This window comes from Myzus persicae, unplaced genomic scaffold (genome assembly GCF_001856785.1).
Source record: "Myzus persicae strain clone G006 unplaced genomic scaffold, MPER_G0061.0, whole genome shotgun sequence".
In the NCBI taxonomy this organism is placed as follows: Eukaryota; Metazoa; Arthropoda; class Insecta; order Hemiptera; family Aphididae; genus Myzus; species Myzus persicae.
The window spans coordinates 63,536-87,845 of record NW_019102476.1 but is presented as its reverse complement, the minus strand read 5'-3'; the positions used below and the strand labels follow the sequence as shown (position 1 = coordinate 87,845).

The 24,310-nt window shown below is 35.5% G+C and overlaps 2 protein-coding genes across 6 annotated transcripts in view; both read right to left on the bottom strand.

Moving 5' to 3' along the window:
• Positions 1 to 2,333: 2,333 nt before the first annotated feature.
• LOC111032239 (putative uncharacterized protein DDB_G0286901) overlaps positions 2,334 to 24,310 on the bottom strand; it is a 76,043-nt gene continuing 54,066 nt past the window's right edge. The window contains exons 1-13 of one of the 4 annotated variants that reach the window (XM_022312511.1): positions 15,193 to 15,556; positions 8,723 to 8,819; positions 7,825 to 8,018; positions 7,052 to 7,118; positions 6,635 to 6,993; positions 6,192 to 6,556; positions 5,896 to 6,105; positions 5,734 to 5,815; positions 5,474 to 5,627; positions 4,296 to 4,430; positions 3,646 to 3,769; positions 3,340 to 3,581; positions 2,334 to 2,619 (exon numbers count right to left, since the gene is read on the bottom strand). In XM_022312511.1, coding sequence (XP_022168203.1) covers positions 2,533 to 2,619; positions 3,340 to 3,581; positions 3,646 to 3,769; positions 4,296 to 4,430; positions 5,474 to 5,627; positions 5,734 to 5,815; positions 5,896 to 6,105; positions 6,192 to 6,556; positions 6,635 to 6,993; positions 7,052 to 7,118; positions 7,825 to 7,985 — 1,986 coding nt within the window. In that variant the 5' untranslated portion in view covers positions 7,986 to 8,018; positions 8,723 to 8,819; positions 15,193 to 15,556 and the 3' untranslated portion in view covers positions 2,334 to 2,532. Of the gene's footprint in view, positions 2,620 to 3,339; positions 3,582 to 3,645; positions 3,770 to 4,295; positions 4,431 to 5,473; positions 5,628 to 5,733; positions 5,816 to 5,895; positions 6,106 to 6,191; positions 6,557 to 6,634; positions 6,994 to 7,051; positions 7,119 to 7,824; positions 8,019 to 8,722; positions 8,820 to 10,320; positions 10,533 to 15,192; positions 15,557 to 24,310 lie in introns of those variants that run through there. The other 3 variants (XM_022312510.1, XM_022312508.1, XM_022312509.1) reach the window with 3 other exon arrangements.
• Positions 17,384 to 23,733, bottom strand: LOC111032240 (interferon regulatory factor 2-binding protein-like A). 2 transcript variants are annotated; one of them, XM_022312512.1, is made up of 4 exons: positions 22,315 to 23,733; positions 20,763 to 21,107; positions 18,433 to 18,908; positions 17,384 to 18,347 (listed from the first exon to the last, which is right to left on the bottom strand). In XM_022312512.1, exons 1-4 carry the CDS (start codon positions 23,138 to 23,140, stop codon positions 18,222 to 18,224), a joined length of 1,773 nt encoding a protein of 590 aa, XP_022168204.1. In that variant the 5' UTR covers positions 23,141 to 23,733; the 3' UTR covers positions 17,384 to 18,221. The 2 variants fall into 2 exon arrangements, with proteins under 2 accessions (XP_022168204.1, XP_022168205.1); XM_022312513.1 differs by lacking the exon at positions 20,763 to 21,107 and having other exon boundaries at positions 22,315 to 23,718.

Genomic DNA, 24,310 nt, shown 5'->3' with positions numbered 1-24,310 from the left:
ACTTTAAATTTATATCATGCTGAAGTACCTCCAATGGGTCGATGGGTGGTCTCTTCCCTCTGTCTTTCTCTGTCTGTTTTGTTCTATTTTTTTTTATCACTTAAGCTTATTATTCATTAATTGTAACAGATAGGGTAATATAAAATTTTGTTAAAAAAAAAAATTATTTGGAATATATTCATATTTAAACTAATGGACGTTACGAACGCGAGCATGTGCATGAAGGTTGATACTTGGTGTATATGTGACATGTGTGTTTTATCAAGGAAAAGGAACAAAATATATTTATTTGTGTTAACGCTTTTGAGCTGGTCAAAACTTTTGTCCCTTTCTATTAAAAACTGAAATTACATTTACGTCACTGGGTATTTCCGAAACATTTTATGAGTTTCCCGAATTGTTGTGTATAGTCAAAGTTATTTTCATCGATCTTGGTTTGTCAAAACCCTTTGCTTGAATGATTCAGAGTTAATATTTTTAATTTTTTGACAATTCAAAATTATATTGGCTAGTGGGGCTATCTACTGTTATATTTTACGTTCAATTGTTACTAACTTACGAATAAATGTGAGGTTAGAAGTACATTGATCAGTGGTGTGATTAGTAATGATTACAGGGAGGTTGGGGTGTCGTACCCCCACCCCCCACAAATGAATTTTTAAAACCAGCGAATCAAATACATTAAAACCCGATTCCCGTAAGCTAACTGTACATAAACATAACTAAGAAAATATTACAGATTACACACTAAAAAAAACATTACCAAATTATGTCACCGTAGAAATATGAATTATGAAGTAATATCGTAAGAACTAAGAAGAATGATAAACATTTTGTTTATTTATTGACAAAAAGACAGGTCTATAAATAAATATAATACTACATTACTACCTATAATCTTTCAACGGCAAACATTCATAATATGAATGAATTTTAATTTTTTTAGCTTTATGAAACTTCTAAATAATGTTTTATGACTATGATTTCAATTTTAAAATCTGAAGTAAACAATGGTTTTCTTGTATTAGTATTTGGTGCTTGCCCCTGGAACGGTGTATCATTGCAGACCGAGACCACTAAGGAATTCCTATTTTCTTTGATTTGGTTATGAGTTAGGAGATGTATATTGTCTTCTTTAACCAACATATGTATGAATAAAACAAGTAGAACTACATTTATGGCCTTATGGGGCTTAAAGTAATTCACCTTTTTGAAATCGAGTCACTTTTAAAGTCACTTTTTATAAAAATTTGTTGTTGTTAGTAGGTGTTTATAAACAAAAGTGTTTGAATTGTATTGTGTTAAAAAAACTTAATTCCTCAAATATCTGTTCGTGCAGACTTGTCTTATATTCTACAAACTACTTGTATCACATTGGAAACAAAAGTCAATTGGAAATTTGGAACAAATATTTGTATTTATTATAATTTTTATTTTTAATAATTTTTATAAAAATAAATAAGTAAGAATCAATTAAATTATATTTAGTGGTTTAATAACAGTAAGTTATAAGAATTTACTTATAATTTATATATATGTCACTTTTTGGCACTTTTATGATTTAATTCAGTCACTTTTTTAAATAGCTTTAACCACTTCCAGACCTGCAATTAGGCAACCATAGACATTAGTTTTTATGACATAAGCATAAGCGTGTGAAAGGGGATGTGCAGGTGGGCCATGGTACTTATTATTATATTGTAGATTGCAATTTGCAAATTAGGTAGCATAGTAATTTTTAATTTTTGTATATCACAAAACCTTAATAATAACTACCTAATCAAATATCTAGATAAATTAAATCATATAATTATTGATGGACGATATTACCTGTAGACGCTGTAGTGGAAGAGCTTGTCTATCTATTATATGTTATTTTACGATGTTGTTCTCTGTTATACATCTTTTAATCTTTAATTCACTTATAGTTAAGAGAAAAACGTGTTTTTTTTTGAGGGAATATTGTTCTTGTAATAAATAAATAAATTTACACCTTAAATAGTGGTTGAGGATTGGTGAGTAAATAAAAGTAATTTTATATCATCTAAATTAATTTTTTCAAGTATCATTGGCTTTTCCTACTCTGTCACAATGGGTTGAGCATGCCCATTCTTATAAGTTTCAATTTTTTTCATTTTTTCATTCTAATGACTATAATGGCCCCTTAAACATAGTTCATTAAACTATGGTTGGTCAATTAAATTTTAGTGAAATTATTAATCGATCGCTTAAGCAATTCAGCAATTGTCTTTTAAAAACACTAAAATACAAATTGTTATTCATAGATGTTGTGTAAATGTTGTATAGCTTAAATATTAAATTATTGACACAAATTATGAAATTGCTATAGATATATTTCTAAAGGATAGGTACTGTATTAGAAATAAAGGAGCTATCAATTTCAAATAATTGTTTATAAGGAAATCCTGCTCTTAACACTTAAATAAAAATCATAATATTTCTTTGAACATTTAAATCAACTTAAACTATTTATTTATGTTTAACTTCTCCTGCAGACGAATACATTGTGGATCATTTAGAAAAATAGTTAACTTCTCCAAGACTAGTTAAACTTTCAGCTTCACTTTCAACTTCTTGAGTAGACTGTTTCAATGAAATCTATGTCAACAATAAATAACAATAAAATATTAATATCTAATAGTTCACAAAATATTGTTTACATCAACATCATAATTATTTACACATATAATTAAGTTAACTTGGTCATTATATTGATGTAGGGGACTATGTTTTGTATTTTATGTGTGGTACCTAGTGTACAATAATAAAAGTCCAAAAGAATCATTATAAATCCTGCTTAGAGATGACTTTAGAATAATAAGCACATTTAATGTACAAAACACATAACTTTTTACAATGATAACAAATAGGTATACCAAAATCTACTGAATACATTTAATAACCATTAATTTGTTGTCATTAAAATATGGGTAGGTACTTGGAACTTTGAAGTTATATAAATTACAATATAAGATTAAAGTTTAAAATACAAAAATAAATGAATTTTTATGAAAATATAATTTGAATTTAGTATATAATAGAAGCTAGGTCAACAACTTATTTTTGGATGTATTTAAAACATCAAACTTCTTCAGAACTCCTTTTAAATGTGTTAAGTATATGCATACATTTCTCAGTTAATTATCATTTTTTCTAGTCTTATTAAAAATACAGTTACAACTTTCACTTAGGAGTTAAGCTGTACATTTTACTAAACTTCTACTAGTTTGTTATTATTTTGATTACTTTCTAGTCTTGTAACTTGTAAGTTGAATGAAGTTTAAACATAGATAATTAATAATTATAATGTATTATTACCATTGAAGAAGTCGTTGAAGCAGAACTGTGTGTTCTTTCGTCTATAATTTGTGCTTTGTCTGTGTGTTGATAATTATTGGATGTCAATGATGATAAAGAACTTAATTTCCAATCTTGTATGTTTGATTTAAGATCACCATAGTCCTCACTGATATCGTTGATTGGAAAATGTTCAATATTTTTATTTATCTCTAACATCTCGGTGTTTTTATCCTTCTCAAATTTAGTTAATTGATCGTTTTCTAAAAATATTTTTATAGAATTTTTTTCAAATTTAATTATATGATTCAAATTCTAAAAACTTACTTCTGAATATCATGTCTTTATTATTGGTTTTACAAACTGTATTATTTATTCCTGAATTTATCTTCAAACTATTTTCAGCTTCACAATCATATCCATTAGCCGTAGTCGCATAATCATAATTTTTCTATTTTAAATTTCAATATTTTATTACAGGTATTCAGTGACACCACAGAATAAAACCCAGGAGTAGAGACCACACTTTTTTAAGGTGGGTGGGGTTTCGTGGGTACCCAACTGTGGATGTCCCCTGAGTCCAGTGCTGTAGCTAGAGGGGGGGAGGCTTTAGCCTCCCCCCACCCCCACAAATATCAAATTTACTATGCAAGGTACCAGTAGTACCCTAGCTCTAGCAATAAAATATTGTAGCCCCCTACCCCTAAAAATAATCCTGGCTATGGCACTGCCCCTGACCTTAACAATACCTTGACAATAAGTTTGTATGGCCAGCATAAATATAAAAGGTATGTAGGGCCATGTATGGTGCAAAAGGTGAAAAATAATTTAATATTAAAAAATAAAATATCTAATATTCAAAATAATTCCCCCCCCCCTCATTAAATTTTGTTTTTTCCCACTGAATGTATTAAACTAATACTCATTATTACTCTGGTAAATTACTAAATAAGAAAATATAAAGTAAAATTGTTTACGTCATTATTTTGATTTTCATCATCAGATGCCTTCAATTGATGTTTTAATATTGCATTTGAATGGCTTGATCGAGGTTGAGATGATACAGAATCTTCAAATAATGTACTCTGATCTTGAAATTTTAGTTGATGCTTCTAAAAAATATAGTTAAACATTAAAGATACACTGATTCAGAACTAATTGAAAATAAATATGACTATCATAATAAATCTTTTTATATTTATTTATAATTTTAAACTTTTTGATTAAGAATACTTTTAATATTAGAATAGTATTGTTTGTTTATCATTGAGAACCCTGTTCTGGGTTTTAGATATGTTTCTTTCTGAGCAGGATATTAGTAGCCCATAGCTAGCAGGGCCTGTTTAGGGAATAGGTGATATAAGTACAAGTCTATGATGGAATTAACAGCTCTTTAACAAGAACGGCATTTTAAGAGTCAATTATGAAAATAATTAAACTATAGATTAAAGTTATAGTATTTTAAATTTTATTTGAAACATTGTACTTTTAAGAAAATACAAAATATATTCATTATAATGTATAGTTTCTTTACAATAATACGAGTTTTTCAAATTTGTGTATTCTATAATAACATGGAATGATTTATTATATGAAATCATTGCAGGTATGTTGTAATTTTTTCACAGACAATATTTTTGGATATTTCTGAAACTATTTCTAAATAATAAAAACCAAAATATTTTTTAAGAGTATCTTACTGATGATAATTTTCAAAATGTTCTAAAATAAACAAGGATGCAAATAATCTGTATGTTGATAATAGTTAGAATAAGTTTGAGCTTGACATAAAAATACATTTTGCATGTGAATCTAATGATAATCCTGTACATTTCATAGATCCCATACAGTATTTCAAAATAAACTAGGTTAATTGGCTCTCCAATTGCTAATTGTCGGTGCAACATTAAGACCATAGTTATCGATTTAATAATACTAATAATTATGAAAATGTAATGAAATATTATAAAAGGTAGCAACAAATGTTGAATTAAGTTTCAACATGAATACTTTTAAACTTGAAGAAATAATAGCATTGCATAGACTTTTGAAAAAGGAAGAAAGTGATTAACAAGCAATTTTACAGTCCATGAAAACTCAAGACTGAAATACTATTTTGCTTCATTATTAAAATAGTTTAATATCACAAACACATATTGGTACACATTTTTACTTTTAGTTGAGATATATTGTTCTGATTGTTCAAAGCACTTTGAGTATTAAATATATTTTGATTTTGATTAATGTCGTTGTTGGAGCATAATGTTATTTGAGAACCACATTCCTTTATAACTGATGCATTTTTAAACCTAAAATAAAAATGTAATGCATAGTATTATAGAGTCTAACCCTAAGTACATTTAAAATTAATATATAATACAATAAATGCTATTCCATAATAACAAAGATTTTTACATTTTCAAGCTTGTGAAATTACAACCATGACGCAAAAAGTCTTTTACACTGACACATCGGTTTGATGATATTTCATGATGATCTATAAAAAGAAAAGAATTGAAAAAAATGTATTTAATATTTTAATCTTAGTAAGATAACATTGCTATATTGATATTTTACTTTTTGGGGACAAAATATTGCTAGGATGATGATTTGTATGACTTTCATCAACATATTTTGCTGCATCATCAAGTTTATTGTTAACAGGTAAATTTGGAATTTCCACCATTGGATTTAATGCCATGATGGAGTTTTTAATTTTACTTAGTCGTTTTAACACTTGACGAGAATTGTTTTCAATGTCTACAGACATTTGATCAAATGAAATTCCTGAAAAAATTAGTTCTTAGTTAAAATTACCAAAAAAATTATACATAATTACTCAATTAATTATTAATATATCTTTATTGAAGTACCATCACTGGCGTTCTCTACTAAATTTTCAGCTATTTCCAATAACCTTTTTTTGATTACTTCTTCACTAAAACCAACCATACTGTGTTCTTCAATAAGATCTTCTACTTCACTTGATTCGTTATAATCAAAGGATTTTGTATCTTCCAACTTTGTTATTATTTTCTGCAATTGACTAATTAATTGATCGCTAAGAGGATAGTTTGACGCCGTGTTATCTAACATTCCACATATAATTTTGCGTATTTCGTGACGAGCAACTATTTTATCATTAGAAATTTTTGGCTGAACTACTGAATGGCATTTGCATGTTTCCCGTTCTAATTCAAAAGCAAACTCTTGGTAGGCTACATTAGGTTTATAATTACTAAATATAAAACATATTTAAAAAAAATAGGATCAATAAAATATTTTAATTTAAAAATAACTATTAATATTCTATTACCGTAGAAGCTTTTTATTATCTGGTTTTATTTGAATATTAACTAATTTTTGAGTAACTAGATCAGGTTTTAAATTAACACACGGAATTCTCTGCACCGTCAATTTGTTAACTTTACAGTCATTAGTATATTTTCCATCGGGAATATTATCCTCAAAATTCACATTCGTTATACTAACGTTTCGGCAGTTGTCTTTTGATAACAGTTCAATTGATGTAGACGAGTCGTTCAATTGATGAGGATTGTTCGTTCCACCTAAATCTCCCGAAGAGTTGTTAAAATGAACACGTTTTTCTTGTGTCGCAGACTTTGGTTTCGAAATAATTTTTGAATTTTCATGATTGGTATAGATATTCTTACCCTAAAATGTATATTTAAATAAATTAAATTTATATTAATGATTAAGTTTTTAATCTTACTAATTTTTCTTTAAGGTCAGGTTGAAATCGCCGTGTGATTTTTGATGGAATATCTGCATAAATATCTCTATATATAAATAATAATTAATTGATTAGGTATATTTATAATGAATTGCAATTTGAAATTTGTAATTAATAAAATTGTTATTTTTGTAATGAATGAATGCTAATTATATGCACAGCATTTTTTTTCCTATTTGCCATAATATTATAGTCTTATAATCGAATAAAAGTTATATCGAATCGTTGTTACGGGATGAATCACGAATGTCATCCACACTGAAAAGCATGTATTTTATTTAGGGATGGGTTCTCGAACTAATCGAACAGCCCGAACTTCAAAAAAGACAGTTCTTGAAAAGTGGAAAGTTCAAGAAGTTTTATATCAATACTATTATACCTAAACGACTATATATATTTTATATTTTATAAAATATAAATAGCCGTCCTGTATACTATTTATATTTGTTAAAATTGCCACTTTTTGCCATATGCCCTTATATCAGTTAGAGGGTATTAATGAAGGGTTTGTTACAAAATTGAATTTCGACCCATCCCAAATTGTATTTATTGTTAACGCCACAGCCCACCTTCTCGAACCGCTCTGAACGCGAACGAATAAAACAAAGTCGTTTGTTCGGCCTACCGTCCATACTTGTATTCGATGTACACCAAATTCGCGTTAGCGGCTTATTGTGCACCCACCTTATTAATATCTAATGAGAATCGAGCATAAGTATACATTATACTTGCATTCAATTAAAAAAAACAACCTTTTAACTATGTCACTTGTGATATCTGCAGACTGACACCTTGGCAATATTTTTTCATGTAGCTTTTTTAAATACAAATCAGTTTCTTTGGCCTTCTTTTTTGCTTTATTTATCAATGTAGACGCATTCACAAAGTCGTTCTTGATCATTTCATTATTCATACTGACTACATTATTCGTATCAAATTGGTATCCCTAAAAAATGTGTTAACAAATTTAAAATTTTTAAAAAACAGTGTTATTAATTTTGTCTCAAATAACACAATTGTTTCTGTACATATCAAATATGTGTAATCGATTTCGTCTAATTATAATTTATACTTTATAGACTATAGTATTACATATATTGCCTACTTATACAGTAGGATGTTAATTAATTAGAAAGTCAGCAGCTCTAATTCGAAATATAATACTGAGATTGACATATAGATGTTAATTATTTTAAATGTAATATATACATAATTAATAGCCTCCCTTTTACCATGCTTAAAATCTATTTCAATTTTTTAAAAATTTGAAAAGGGTAATTTTGTAGTTATTTAATTGTATAAACGAGAAAAGACAATTTTGAAATCGGTTGAATTTTGAATGAATGAAAGCAACTTCTATTTCAAAAATACAGTAAAATATTGTAAAATTGTATGGTTTTCACACTTTGATAACTAATGGTAATCCAATAGGTAATAAAGAACACCCCACTCTTTAATGTTTGATGTAATATTTTTTATTTATTATATAATATCGTTCAATATATCCACCACGAACTGCAGTCAACTGTCAGTGTAGTGTCCTCTTAAAAAACTTCTTTACAGTCTACAATACTTGCATTATATTTCGAATTAGAAGTACTTAGTTCCCATTAAATATTATATGTTGCGTAAGTGTGTTGTGTTACTTACAGTATATACTTTAAGTTTTGAAAATGCATCGTGGGGGTCGGGCACTGTAGTAACTTCAGATATTGCATCTGGTATGTTTTTGTTTTGATTAGTGTCGCTGAAAAAAACAAAACAAAGAATATTAAATTAACACAAAATTGTTAATGATGATAATTAAGTGTGTTCACAATATACAATAATAATTTTGCAAGATTATAAGGAATACTAGCTAATTATTAAGTTATAAATACATTAATAGCGATAATTTTCAAATTTAATGCTATCTGCGCCATATTTACAGATCGGATAAAAATTACATTTAATATTTTGGCGAACACGATTATATCTTATCAAGTCATAATATATTCAAATGCCTTTTAACTATGTATAATAAAAAATATTTAGAGGATTTAATGCTAGTGTGTATTTTTAAAACTAGCTGACGTATTGATGCGCGCGTATGACATAGTCATTATAATACGTTATAAAACCTACACTAGTTACTAAGACGAGTTTTTTTAAATATATTTTTATCAAAATAAATACGTTGATAAAGGTTACGCGAGTAAAAGATTTTAGGATATCGGGATGCAAGCGCCTAGTTCTCTAAAATACTGTTATACATAAATTATTTGTATGCTTGCGCGGCGATGACGGTGTATTATTATTATATTATCAATGGCCGAGCGTAGAGTGAAAATTGTCAACCACCCGGAGATAATTCACGATGTACAAATACCTATTACGAGTTATTATTATCATAACTCGTTTCCGTGTATAAAATTACAATAACGCGATGGAAAATATTACAGTGCGCGTATAATATATGTGTGCGTGTAAGTGTGTAACTGTACAACCGTGTTAAACAATAGAAACTATTATATATTATATTATTCTCGCGGTCGTCCCGCGAAGGTCGTATGACGTATACATATTAAGATTATTTACGCATTTTGGAGCTTCGCACAAAACACACACACATGCATACACTCGAGAGTTCGAGACCAATGAACTCGTCGTAATGCAACGTCCGGGAGCTTGACCTCCAACCAAAAGGCCTCCTCCATACGTTCAGCCGATCAATAAAATATTATATTATGAAATACGAACTACGAAGCCCGCGTTTTTATTTTTCATACGAAATTGAATATAATAAATAACAGTGACGTCACTCCCCCGGTATAATATCGTCCCTGCCATGGCTTTAAGATATATTGACAATAAATGTATTATCAACCGTATTTATATAGACAATATGCCACTCAACATTTCGTGGGAACAACCCTGTGTAAACACGTAAGTTTGAAATCAGATATTAATATTTTATATAAGATAATTTGCTAATGATTTTAAACGAACGAATTTTATAACAAGGCGCATTGAGTATGCAATTTTAGTGCATCGAAATATATCAAATAAACTCGATAATATACATAGATACTAATTTTACTTAATTTCAGGGGTACCATATCGAAATTCGTTCACAATATATCGTTTCGTTATTTCATAAATGCCTTACAATGTGATGTTTAAAATATCATAAATATAATTTTTTTAAGTTATTTGATTTTCGTCTAAATAAATGACAAAATGTCCTGTTATTGTAGAAACTAACTCACCATCACCCGTAGGTATATAGTACCGCAGACAGTCGAAACCTTTTTACATTTGAATGCCAGAACTCAAAAGACCAAGTATATTGCGTAGAGTTTTGTTTCATCCAGGCCGCGTGTTCATGACGTGTATACCAGTATACATACCGGTTGTGAAATATGGGGTGCACATATTATAATATTAAGATACCTATAAATATTTAATCTATAAGAGGAAGTTGATGGATGCGAGTTAATTATATCGATGCGCCCTAGAACACGACGTTTGGAAATCGATAAAAGCCACCCCATCGCGCGTCGGCCCGGGCGATATAACATCATAATATATATTAATATATATATACCGTGTGCCCAGGATGACGACCTTTTTCTGTTCGCCAACACAGACCTCACGCCGTCGTATTGATCTTGTAAGACTTCAGGGGCGGCCGCCGAGCGCCCTCGTCGCTGCGAGACAAGAGCTCAGCGTATTCCCACTTGTTAATTATCAGTTATCACTGACTTTTGGAGGACTACCAAAGGCGTATTCGGAATCAATATCATATAATTTATACCTTAGAAAAATATTTTTAAAAAAACCACACAATCGTTGGATTTTAGTATTACACCTATACGGCTTTATCAAATTATGGTTCACACTCACGCGTGTGGTTTAATTCAAGTTTATTGTTTTGTCTTTTGTTCACGTTAGAGACACCTATAAAAGTATAAACACTGTAGAGAGTATCGAGGCGCGTGGTTTCGCATATGACACGAGTGGAACACGTATATCATACACACGTGTTTTTTGTTTGTGATGTATAACAATTATGAACGCATGCGGTATATACGATAGCGGTCGCATAGTGCAAACGCACAACGCACATGATAAACATATATAGGTTACACACTATTATTGATGAATTATAATTGGTAGAGTATGAATTATACGAAAAATTGTGGCCCAAAAAAAATCAGCTTTCCCTTTTAAAAAAGTACAGTCATAAAATAACAAACCATATTTTATTCTCATTCATGTCACTATTTTTTTTTTTTATTATTATTAATTCATAGATTTCAGCATTAAACTATTATATATATATAACAGTTTTATTTTACTTTCAGTTTTTTGTTTTAAGAACATTTAAATATAATAAATAATTACTTCCAATGTGGGATGATACTGATATTTTGTATATTTGCCATCGATCAATTGTCATGATCAAATGTCTTATATTAAAAATGTTCTATGCTTTGGCTATATGATGCGTCTATGCGTACATATTGTATTGTTGTATTATTGAGCCGATACTGTTAGACTGGGTGGTACGTTTTCGACGCGATATACAACGCCCCAGAAAACTTACAATATCAAACCAGACTGAGGTTGACTTCCCGTCTATCTCTCTATAATTAAAGACGCGTCTATTTCCGTCCAAAGGATCCCGGTCGAGCCAAGAATTTCTAGAGGGGGGGGGGCGAAAGACTTTTCGTGCGTACATAAATATACTAAAGCATGCGCACACATACACACAAGTTTATAAACGGAATCTCGGGGCTGGAAGCCAAAAATGTGGCAGTGACGTAACCCCACAAACAGCCAGACGACGGTTTTGTCTCATCCTCGAACGCCGGTGCGACGCAAGCGCACAATCGTCGCTACGAGAAAAATCGAAGGGTTAACGCGGCTTGCACGTTATGAAATAAAACTGTGTTTAACTAATATGTACAGTACACAGTGGTATAGAACTAATGGATGGTTGCTATTGTAGATATTTTAGGGGAGACGTGGAGACTTATAGGTCCACCGAGGATGTTTTTTTTAAAAAACCTCCTCCTCCCAGAGTCCCAGAAGGTTTAGTTCGTCTCTATAAAACTCATCATGATATTTATCTATCCTAACATTCAAATAAACATTTAAGTATAATTTATAATTGACTTACTTTATTAACGAGTTTAGGGGCAGGTTAAGCCTGCTAGAGGTTAAAAAGCGTAAACACGTTGACCGCGGAAAACTGCGACGAGAGATTTCGCGTGACGTCAAAGCTGTAATATCGGACAATAATAATAATATTAACGATAAGTGTTTTTCCGATATACGTAATACGTAGTTATTCCGGCGATGCAGTCTAGAAAACAGCGGCCGGTATCGCCTCACATTGGTAGGTGGACGTTCACACGTTTTCGTTTGAATTTTACGAGTGCGCGTTACGCCGTTACCGAAATGCGTTTACCACGAAGATACCATATAGCTTTAGCTTATTTCGGGCAAGCAATAAAGCTCTGGAATTATGTTTAGTCTATACTTAAACTCGCGACTTTTTTACAGTTTTCCGGGGTGACTATATTTTGTATATTATACATAAAATATAATACGTTCCACTTTATAGACATACACTATACAGGAGCCACTATAACCCACAGTACATACTAGACTATTACTAGTATAGTTAGTATACCTATACTATACACATAAATATTAAATATACATTCTATGTTATAGGTATAAGAAGTATCTAGAGCACATTTGAAGATTCACCAAAACCCGAGGTACCTGAAGACTGCAAGATGGAGTCACAATAGTTATGGCAGAGAAACATATAGCACTAGATTTAATTATTATTATAGAGTAAATCGGTTTATCAGAGTTTCAAGCCAAAAATCTCGGAAGGAACGGTCAGTACTCTATACGTCTCTATACACCTAAACAAATCATAGAAAATACTATCGGGCCTCGTTGCACAAATCGTCCGTTATCATTCGCGAATAATTATTTCACTGTCATCGATTTTCTTGCGCTGTCCCAGTACTCACAGCCGATTACGATTTTATATCAGCTACTACCACGAGTGGCTATATTATAGACAGCAGGTATACATTTGTATACTATATCGTATGTATATATGTATATAGATATGGTCTGCCCAACAATTTATAATGAGAGCAATTTCCTCGTGAGCCCATGACGTAAAATCGATAAAATGCTGAAACACGCAATATCGCCTGCAGGACACTATATACTATTTCGTACAATGTCGTATTGTCGTCATACTATAATCTATAGACAATTACGAATCACTCTCGCTTTTATACGATTGTCCGCGACAAAATTATTAATATAATATTAAGTATACGTATAGCCGTATAGGCACCTACGTACCTACTGCAAGAGTTATATACCCATAATACTCAGCGCGACGGACGTGACTCAGTCTTTAAATGTCATTTAAGCCAATGCTCGAAATGGAAACACGAAAAGTATGAACTATAGACTAAAAAAAATTAAAGAGCCTTAAAACTATTTAACTCAACCTAAATTTTATTTTAAGTAATCAAATGTACCTGGTATATTCATTTTTATTTTTTAAAATTGTATCTATATAGCTTGTTGTCAGGGGCCGGATCCAGTCTCAGTTAACGGAAGACGGGCGCACGGAGGATTATTATTTATTTTATCTATTAGATACTCCTACATAATGTATTCTTAATATGAAGTAGGTGTCTATACCTACTGCTCAATGAATACTCATATGTAATATTAAATTAAATGTTTGACGTCGAACATGGGGAGGGAGAAGGGGTACTGCCACTTTATGTAGTATCACAATATTACTAAGCTGATTTGATTAATCATTAATCAAATTTAATTTGAATATCTTGTTAAAATCAATTCCTGTACAAAATAAAAATTCCAAAATTAATGTAAAATATAAATACTTGCCTATACGCTATACAGGATAAAAAAGTATTTTGTCAAAAATAAGGTACCAATGCATAACGAATTATTAGCGGCTTGAGGAGCTCTCAAAATATAAAAAATAAAAGCTGTCGATCTACCCCAACCATTTTCGATCACTCGTTAGTGATATTAGTGAGAGCAAATCTAACGAATGGCGACGCCAACAAATTATCATAAAAAACTAACACTCCATTGTTATATATTATATTCCTATACTGTAACACGCCAGCACATAAAGATTAAAAAACGTATATTTTAAATAGTTGATAGTTCAATCGTTTTTAAATTTACTTTAGGTATAAGTACATTACAATATAATATCATATAGCTGACAAGTGACATGACTTCGTCACGTCTACGAATAAAGAAAAAAAAATACAAGAGTATTGACAATATATCAGATATGTAGATAGGAGATACTATTGAGTAAACGTATTTTATTATAGTATATACATGTACATTATACATGTATCCAACAAAGCGATAGACGATAGTCGATAATATTACTATACGTCTATACTGTATACACGACCCACGCGCGACACTTATAGAATAGCATTATAATAGAATATCATATTTTACGATCGACTCCGGTAAAATTCGTCATAGTTATGACTTTATGACCATGACTACAGATAAGATAAGATAAGGTTAACTATAATCGCAGTTATGAAACACGTGCCTCTGAGTATAAGAGGAGAATGTGACAACTACGAGAACAACATATTTATCTCAAGATTAAATTAAAATGTTAGAAATTGTGAACTGAGTTAGTCAATTTTTAAGTAGGTAACCAAAACGAAAACATTTCGTCTAAGACGTTTTTATTCTTAGTAATGTATACAAAATGTTGTCGTAGAAAACGAAAACAAAATCAAACAACACGAAATTGAAATATTTCATCACGACGAAAACCTCTGCGTTAAAATCAACTCATGTGAATACACGTAACAAACAATAATACCATGTACATAAGACATGCTACATAGCGATGATATTTAAAATATGTAAAAAACGAGGTCGACGAAAAAAAAATTAAATAAGACCTTATCAAATCATCATCGAAATGTGCCGCGTACAATATTCATGTTCTTATAATATCAATCATAATTATATACACATAAACACTTAGCACACATGCGCGCGCGCATTATACGTACCTACGTATGGGTTATAGGGTAGGTGTACGAGTATAGGCGCTTGACAATTTCAATTTGTCTGGCGTTGCGTTTCCTCGACGAATTTTATATTCTAAAAGTATTTGCGTAAGTCATTTTCAGTGATGAAATTCGAGAGGAAAAAAAGTTCATAAACAAATATTAAAAACAGCTAGGCACGTTGTACAATGCAATCATGGAACGGATTAAGGTCATTGCTCATCGTAAACAACCTATAAATATTTAAATATTAAATTTATTATTATCGTTGTACACCAGCTGTATGACTATACCGTGGTCATGGAACGACAAATCCCGATCGCGCATGGTAATACCATAAATTATACAGGACGGATCGCGCGGGAAAAGGCCGCCGCGACGCTCGTCCTGTATATACTCAGTGTACACGTGCGCAGTGTTGCGACACGACTCGCCGAAAGTGTATGGCACTGCGGCGTGCACATGACGACGACCATTTACAATAATCGATAATGTTTATGTAACGATCACTTACGACGGTGTGATATTTAATATTATTATCGTAGGTACGTAAAAATTAAAATATTGAAATTGTACCCTGGGCCGTTCTCAATACAATTTATTATAGAATATTGTTGTCTTAATTTAACTTATCGGCTGATACCATATCACAATAATTCATAGCTGGCAATTAGGTAATTGAACGATGGAACCCTCGAAGTACCATTTTTATTGTTATTTATTATTATTTATTGTTGTTGTACACAATAATAAAATATTACAATATGTGCTAGATATCTCACATTTATCTGATCGTAAACAGTATTATTTAATATTATTGCTACCCAACTCTAGTAGGTATTAAACATAATTTTCCTAAGGAAATTAAAAATCACACACTTATTGTGAAATCAGGTCCAACTCCCACCAACTAAAGCGTGTCATATACACTTCAGCTACCGGTGAACTTACATATTATAGGTACCGGGGGGCAAGTAGTGTATCGTGTATACGTCTGGAAATCGTATAAAAACCATTTTTCGGTACGACCAATAACAACTAATAATCATTACAAGCCGCCCGGAGCACCATATGACGTATACAACAGCTAAATAGGTATATATCATATTATATACCTTTAACACACCCGCCACGGCTTTATCGATCGATACACTAAGTATGTCCGGGAAGGGTGAGCGTTGGTTTTAATGTCGTATACGCTTAAAAACAGCAACAGCCCGGCAGCGATTCGACCCTTTACGGTGCGCTTACACAATATATATATTATCGCGATGCCGCCACCGCCGATCAATACTATAACGTACCAACCCCTCCTCGGCAAGCGAGAGACTAAAATGCCTGTCTCGCGTGTACCCGGCGGCGTTGGAGGCGTGTACTTATACACAATATAAATTTAGGTCCTATAATTTATAACACACGAGAAGGTCTTGCCGTGAAGCACGACGAGGTTTAGCCCTGTGATGACGTCACTCGAAAGTGGACGATGTGATGACTATACACACGCCGTCAGTTTTTACGCACGCGAACGAAACAAACCCCGACCGCCCCCTGCGTAGTATCGCACCATCACTCGTAAATGTTGGCGTTTACATTTTCATTCATAATAAACTATTACGGAATGTCGCGTGTACATAATAGATAAATTAGAAGGGCCCCATGAGGACATGTGCCCGACGCGATGGGGGAGGAAACAGCACTACTCGATTCTCGTCATCCGAGATGACGACCTTGTTGAGCGACAGCGAATTCGACCGGATATTGATTAATCAAGCGTTTTTGCGCGTAAAATCGTGTCGATTATTACAGAAAATTCGCTCATAAACAATTATTATAACGGCAAAAGCGCAGCAGTGTATACAATTCAAAATAGTGAGTACGGGAGTACGGAGTATTTAACGCGGACGAAACATTTGGACGCAGTCCAATCGGCCGCCACGTGGGCGAGTTTTATTTAACGAATTCGACCGAGAATAACAACTTTCGGGTAATGCTGCAACGATACTAAACGGCACATAATTTTTTTCCCATTAAATGCTTACGTACCACATAGATATTAAATTGTAAGTATCGAACACGCTAGATGACGAGCGCTTTGGATAAAACGACAAAAAAAAGTAATGAACATACAACATCAGGTATACATAATATGTACCTACTTATAATGCATAGTGTTGGTAATAAAATATTAAACGTATCCGATGATTACCGATTTGTATTTTTTATTATTATCATTTTTCTTATTAAAACACATTAGGGAAGAGGCGGCGGGTGGGGGAGAAACCACAAAATCTAGTACGATATTTTTAACAAAATATACACACGCACGAGATGCAAACAAGCGAGATTGTGAGTTCCTTTACAAATAATCTCCGTTCGAAAACAAAAATGTCAAAGTAGTTTCAACACTACCGGCCTAAATATTAATTATAGAGTACATATTAGAGCTAAAAAACAGTAATATACATTTTGTGCACTTAAGATTTATATATATTATACATATACTTGCTTTGACTAGCAGTCTTAGGACCGTTTTTCTTAATAATTGTTTTACTTAAAAAATGTAAAATACAAACACGACTTGACTCAGTCTTGACGCCAAAGATTGCTTCCTTTCGTCTTCCTTCTACGTCCCGTCAACGACAAACTAGCCGACGAGATTTCGAAGAAAAACGGCGGGAAACAAGAACATAACAAGGCTAAAATTATACTAAATTTCGCCTAAAAAGTAAAAATAAAGGACTGCCCCTACGGGAACGTACAATACCGTTATAATAGCTATTGGCATTTTCACGTAACGTAATAAAATTATTTTATACATAATGTAATATACAGTGGGCTTAATAAATAAATGCATATTTTACACCGGAGGCCTCGATCCTTCCAGGCCTAGAAGTCTGATAATCTGATAGGATCCGTAGGTGGTGAACTTTCATATAACATAATATGATTATGTGAAACACGTTTACAGTATATAATATGACATAATGATAATAAAAATAAAAATAAAAATAATAATAATAATAATAATATAATTATGAGTCTCGTTCTTTTTTCACTTTGAATTCTTCACCCAGTATGGTGGCTATCTCGCCTTGCATGAAAGCCCAGGGCACGTTTGAATTAGCCAGTGGGCATTTCTCGCCACTCGGACAATACACCTGCGAAAAAAGCACGCAAGTTATAAAACAAAAACAAAAACAATAACCAAAACCAAAAAATTAGACTTTAGGGTCATCGACTTACCTCGGAGCCGGCCCCCTGTCGTTTGATGCTGTCCCTCGAGCAAGGGAAGCAGAACTTATGATGGGGAACAGACGGGCACTGGACAAAGTGTGTGTCTTCCAACCGCTCTTGACACAGCGTACACTTGAGTGTAGCCGTGTTGGCGGCTGCAGCAGCAGCGGCGGCCGCCGCCGACGCATTCGTCAGCGGTACGGAGGGTGGCACTTGCGGCAACGTCGGCGTGGTGGCGTCCATAGGGGTTCCTGGTACGACGCCGTCAGAACCGCCGCCGACCGGAACCGACGCGTTCAACGCGTTTCCTCCACCGGTGCCGTTGGCGGCTGGACCGCCGACGCCACCTGGGCCGTTGACGCCGGGACCATTGACGCCGGGCACACCGGCACCAGGAGCGTTGCCGCCATTGGCCTCACTCGACGTTACAGTTGTGGAGCTGACGTGACGGCTTCCGGATGATCTACGTCCGCTGGACGAACCGCCTACAAAACGCGACTTGTTAAAGAAAAAAAAAGGACGGCAAATCAACAAATCTACTTCAAGCAACAAAAACTAGTGTACGGAGGGGTAGAGGGAAAACGGAAGACAGGAAAAAAATATCAGAGGGGGGTAGTAAAATATGATTTTTATTTAATAATATTTTAACAGAAATTAGGGAACTACCTATGCCAAAAATAATATTAAAATTATTAAAATCCCCACCACACCACACATGATATGATTATTCGTGAATTTAAATTGCCAAATATTTTTTTATACATTTGAATTGGTTTAAATGTCAATAAAAATGTGTTGACTGACCACTACACAAACAAACTTTTTTATTATCTATAGAGTTATTACTTCAAGTTTCAAATTCCTTTTACAGACTATTTAAATTATTCCACAGGGACTTCCTACTTTGAAATTGTAGCTCGCTTAGAATGAGGCCTGCGGTCCCTATTCCCACGGCGGCAAGTTATGATACCAAGGTCCACAACACATGGTAAGACAGTAAAAATAAAACAAAATAATTTCTCATCATAGACGGGACAGACAATATTTAAAATTATTGTTTTAAAAACAAAAAACTGTTTTGTTTTGATTTTTAAGCCTCGAGAAAAGTGTGATAAATCAATAAATTACAAATTTACTTCAAGCAAAAACTTGTGTAAGGTAAGTAGTTGTATACGAGAAAAGAGTTTCACGGCAGCGGTTATAAACGAGATTAGAAAATAAGTTTATTGCGTTTAACGCACATTCGTCTGGTTGGCAATGTGTCAAAAAAAATGTTTTTGCAATATTAAAAAGGTACAATATTATTATTAACGGTGCTGTTGTGGAATTCGTATACAGGTCGTGGACGCGGCTTTGAAAAAATAAGCTCATAGCACGCATTTTTCAACGTTATGGTTTTTATCCCGTAACACGCTGAGATAATCATTTTTGACCAATTTACAAGTTATATTTTAAGCTATTATGCAATGAATACGCGATAATTCAATTCCGTTGTGTAATCAATATTTATTGCCACTAATTAAAAATGCACGTGCGAAAATATAAAATATGTAATGAAGGAATTTTTGAAAACCAGTGATTTTCAACCTAAACTTTCGACTATTAAATGCGCGACCAGATACGAATTGTAACAAAACCAACAATCTGAACATATTTTCACCGTGGTACCATTACTACGTAGCTGAACAGATACAATTTAATTGGATTTAAAGAATTTCCTAGCAATGTTGTCCTGGCTGCGTCGAACGTAGCGAGATAAGATAATATTATGGTACTATTTTCAACCGGCCGTGTAAGTACTTGAACTATGCGCGCGTGATAATAAATTCGACGGAAAGCTATCGATCTATAAATACGAGTAATCTAACAAAGTGTCACATGCACAAGTTGATAAGACGAGCATTTAAAGTGCACATGAAGAGAGATGTACACGCGGCCTTATCTGACCTGGTCGCCCCTATATGTCAGAGCCCACTTAACAGAGCGCATGTTTTATCAGCACAACAACAAAATAAAAAATTACAGACTGACGAGATAATATAATGAAATATAGAACTCGTTGATATTAAAAATGAACTGCTAAAGAAATGAATAAATCGTCGGTTTGTTTTTAAAGAAAGCAGCAATATTAAAAATGACTGGTGCGTTAGTATTCATAGAGAGGAGCGGTTCAGCGGTAATTGTAGTGGTTGGAGGGGGTGAGTGTCGAGACAGCCAAAAACTTAAAAGTTCTGCGGAGTACAATAAACGTGTGTTCCATCGAACTTTAGATACATTTAAACCACCCCTACCCCTTCGTCACAAATGGATGGATGGATTTGGCGTGTAAAAATACATACCGGTGGAGTTTGGCGAATGTTGAGATCCTCGGGATGCGGACCTGGGACCACCGGGCGCTTGGGCGGTAGGACCGATTGACCCGGGCGGGCTGCCGCGGGCGCTCTGTGGAGAACCAGGTGGCAGGTTATCGGCGACGCTCATCAGCGCCGCCATCGGGTTCGTTGGCCCGTTCTGTTGGTTTTGCGCGCCCGGCTGCCCGCCGACGCCGGCACCGATCGTCTGCATGGACGGCGGTCCGTCCGTCGGCGACCCGGTCGTCCGGCCGGCGGCCAGCGGTGATCCAGCCGCCGGTCCGTTGCCGTTGGTCATGCATTGTTGTGCCACGGCGGCCGACGCATATCCACCTGGCGCACACAAGGGACGATCAGTAAAAATAAAAAAACAAACAAAAACAGACAAACAAAAACTGGCCTGCAAGTCCGAAAGATAAGAACGTGTAGTAAGATGTTGCCCGAACAGGCAGTGCATTTAAGTCGTAGTAGAAACAAAGTGTTAGTAAGAAGAATGAAAGAAGAAAAAACCCAAGGCGCAGAGCTGTCTGGAAATGTTATGATATATTATGTATTTTATCTTTCCACTCGTATCCGATAAAAACTCGTTTAGAATCCCTTTTATTGACCACGTGTTATTTCGTATTTAATAGGTCATTGGACGACAACAGTTACCACACCCCCGATCAGTAATTTGCTCAAGAATGCACGGGAGCAAAATATCCGCATTCTAGTCAAATTACACGAAAATGCACCACCGAACAGCACCCGTTGTTTCCACACGCCACCACAACAACCCACCTGGTACGCTATCAACAATCAATCAACACAATGACGGGGGAGAGGAACAGGACGATCGGATCATCCGATGAGCGATTGTCGTAGAAAATGCACGCAAGCGCAATGGAACGTATTACGTGAGTGTGCATGTGTACGCGTTACGTCACTAGACTCGTTGTATATGAGTAACGTTGCCAAATCTATAAACGGTCGACCAACCGCTCACCCACCCTCCAGAAACACAAAAATAAATAAATTAGGAATTCGTACTTTCTCGAGTCCAAATACCAAGGTCATAGTACCATAGAATGAGTCGAATTTTGACGATTGACTGCACGGTAAATCACGTCTCAAAATATGAATTGATATAGTGGCCTGCCGGTTGAACCAGGTCGGGGAACTAGATCCCATGACGTCACGGCCCATTCGTCAGTCGACGTATTGTTGTTGGCCGTCGGCGAATGTATTATCGACGATCTCGATACGCTCACGCCCCCAACCATTGCGCGCGACCGCTCAACGCTAAATATAACCGCTCGCCGGCTTTTCAAAATTACTACGTCACAGAGGAACGTCCGTGATTATGAATAATAATCCTTCAATGATAGTAGTATTATGCCCAATAAACACCTACGTAGGTAAGGAAGGTAATATTTTTTTTCGAAAAAGTATGAATACAATAATTATAATTTCGGGATGTGAAACACAGTGGTCATTGACATAGCAATCACCATGCTACCTAACGCCGGAAGATTAGTTAAATACTTAATATGACACTTACTGGATGTCTTGAACGTGGACGTGTCGAATGATGTAGTCCTAATCGGGTGTTTAGGTTCAGCTTTGAACGACCGCTCGACGAACGGCACGGCGAGACTGACGGCCGGCAGCGATTCGCCTCTCTGTAGAGGCGGTCGCTGCTGCTGTTCTTCCATCATGCGCTTGTTGCTTTCCGAGTGGTGATCGTCGTCATCGGCTTGCGTGCTCAGACCGCGTTTCAGGCCCTGGCTGCCGGCTTGAGCCCGGCTCGGAATGTGATGCGCCATGTGTTGCTGCTGCTGTTGTTGCTGCTGCTGTTGTTGCTGCTGTTGCTGTTGCTGTTGTTGTTGTTGTTGCTGCTGGCTCTGCGATAAACGCACCGATGTCCGACTCATGGCCACCTCGTGGTCGACAACGTGACCGCCACCCGGCCTACCGGGATATTCCATGAGTGTGGACCGCTGATGGTGCAGTGCCGCGTAATGCGATGTGGCCGCGGCTGGCGGAGGAGGCGGCGGAGGTTGTTGTGTTTGTCGAGCGGCCAACTGGTGTGCTTGCGGCGGCAATCCGACCACTTCCAGAGTACCATTCTCGTGTCGATGCGAGTTTTTCGGGTGATGCGCGTTGACGGCGTTGGACCCACCGCCCACGGACGTGGACCGCGCTGATTCCTGGAATCCATGTGCCCGTTTCATTTGCCTGGCCGTTTCGATGACCAACTCAATGCGGTCAGCTCCTTCGTAGTTGACGCATCCGCGACACACGGGTTCGGTGAAATCGTGCAACATTGCCCACGGCATGCGGGGCAAGTCACACAGGTAACAGTGTTGTCGCTTACCCATCTGCATGGTTACGGATTTTTCAGACGATGTGTGCGCGTGGTCTAGTAGTATTCGACAGGTATTATTTACCAGTACTGAATACTCGATGTAATCGTTGAGTCGTTGTTGTATTTGCTTTCAATAAACGTCACTCGATTAAAATCCATATGATCAAATTTAATTGTAAAAAAAAAACACGAAAAAACAAAACTAATAATAATAATAATCCGTAAGCACGAGAACACGGACACGGACAACACAGCCGCGTACACGGGCACGTACACACGGAAACTGAACGTAACGTCGTAACCGCGCCACACAGCAAGCGCGATGAACAGCCGTAGTCGTAGTGGAGTGACGTCGCCGCGGTGAAGGCGAGAGCTGAGGGGGGTGTGACCGGTCACAGGATGGAATCAGCGGGGTGGGGGTGATGATGATGATAATGGAGGAGGAGGTGGTGTAGGTGTCCGTGCGCGCGCGGGCACAACGATCCGCGTGTGCGTGTGTTGTCGCAGCGCTGCCAACCTTTGGTGTGTGTTGGTGTGGGGAGAGCGGGGTTTCCGCGGCGCGGCCAATGAACAACCGGCTTCTCTGGAGCTCGACGCGCGCGTGACGTATCTACCAGAACTCGTACGTGAGAGCGACCCTCCAGGACGCGCATGCGCCGGCAGTCACCTCCGTAATCGTCGTATTTTATTTTTATCATTGATCCGAAAACCCCGCGCGCGCGCGCACACCATCATGAAAAACACACCGCGCATGCCGACCCTACTCTTCCGCTTATTCGTCAATCGGGTCAGACGTCGTCGACGACGCCCACGGCGTACGGGTGTTGTCGGGACGCGGGCTGGGAAGGCGGCGAGGACACGGCAGCTCTGCGTGTTGTTACGGTCGTCGGCTACGGTGTGTCGGTGGATGGGTTGACGGCGGGTGGCTGGGATGGAGAATACGTCACGCGAGATAAAAACCGAACCGCTCGTTGTTCGGCGACATGAGCGCGCCGACGCAGAGGAGCAACGGTGAATAATGAGCAGAAAAAATACACAATATCGAATACATTCACACGAACGTCCGATACCCGTGTAAACGATATCGTCAAGTATCAATAACTGCTGATTACTCTGTTATAACGCCCCCGACGTTAGAATATATACGAATTGCATTTCGCGATATACATAACAGTATAATAATATTATG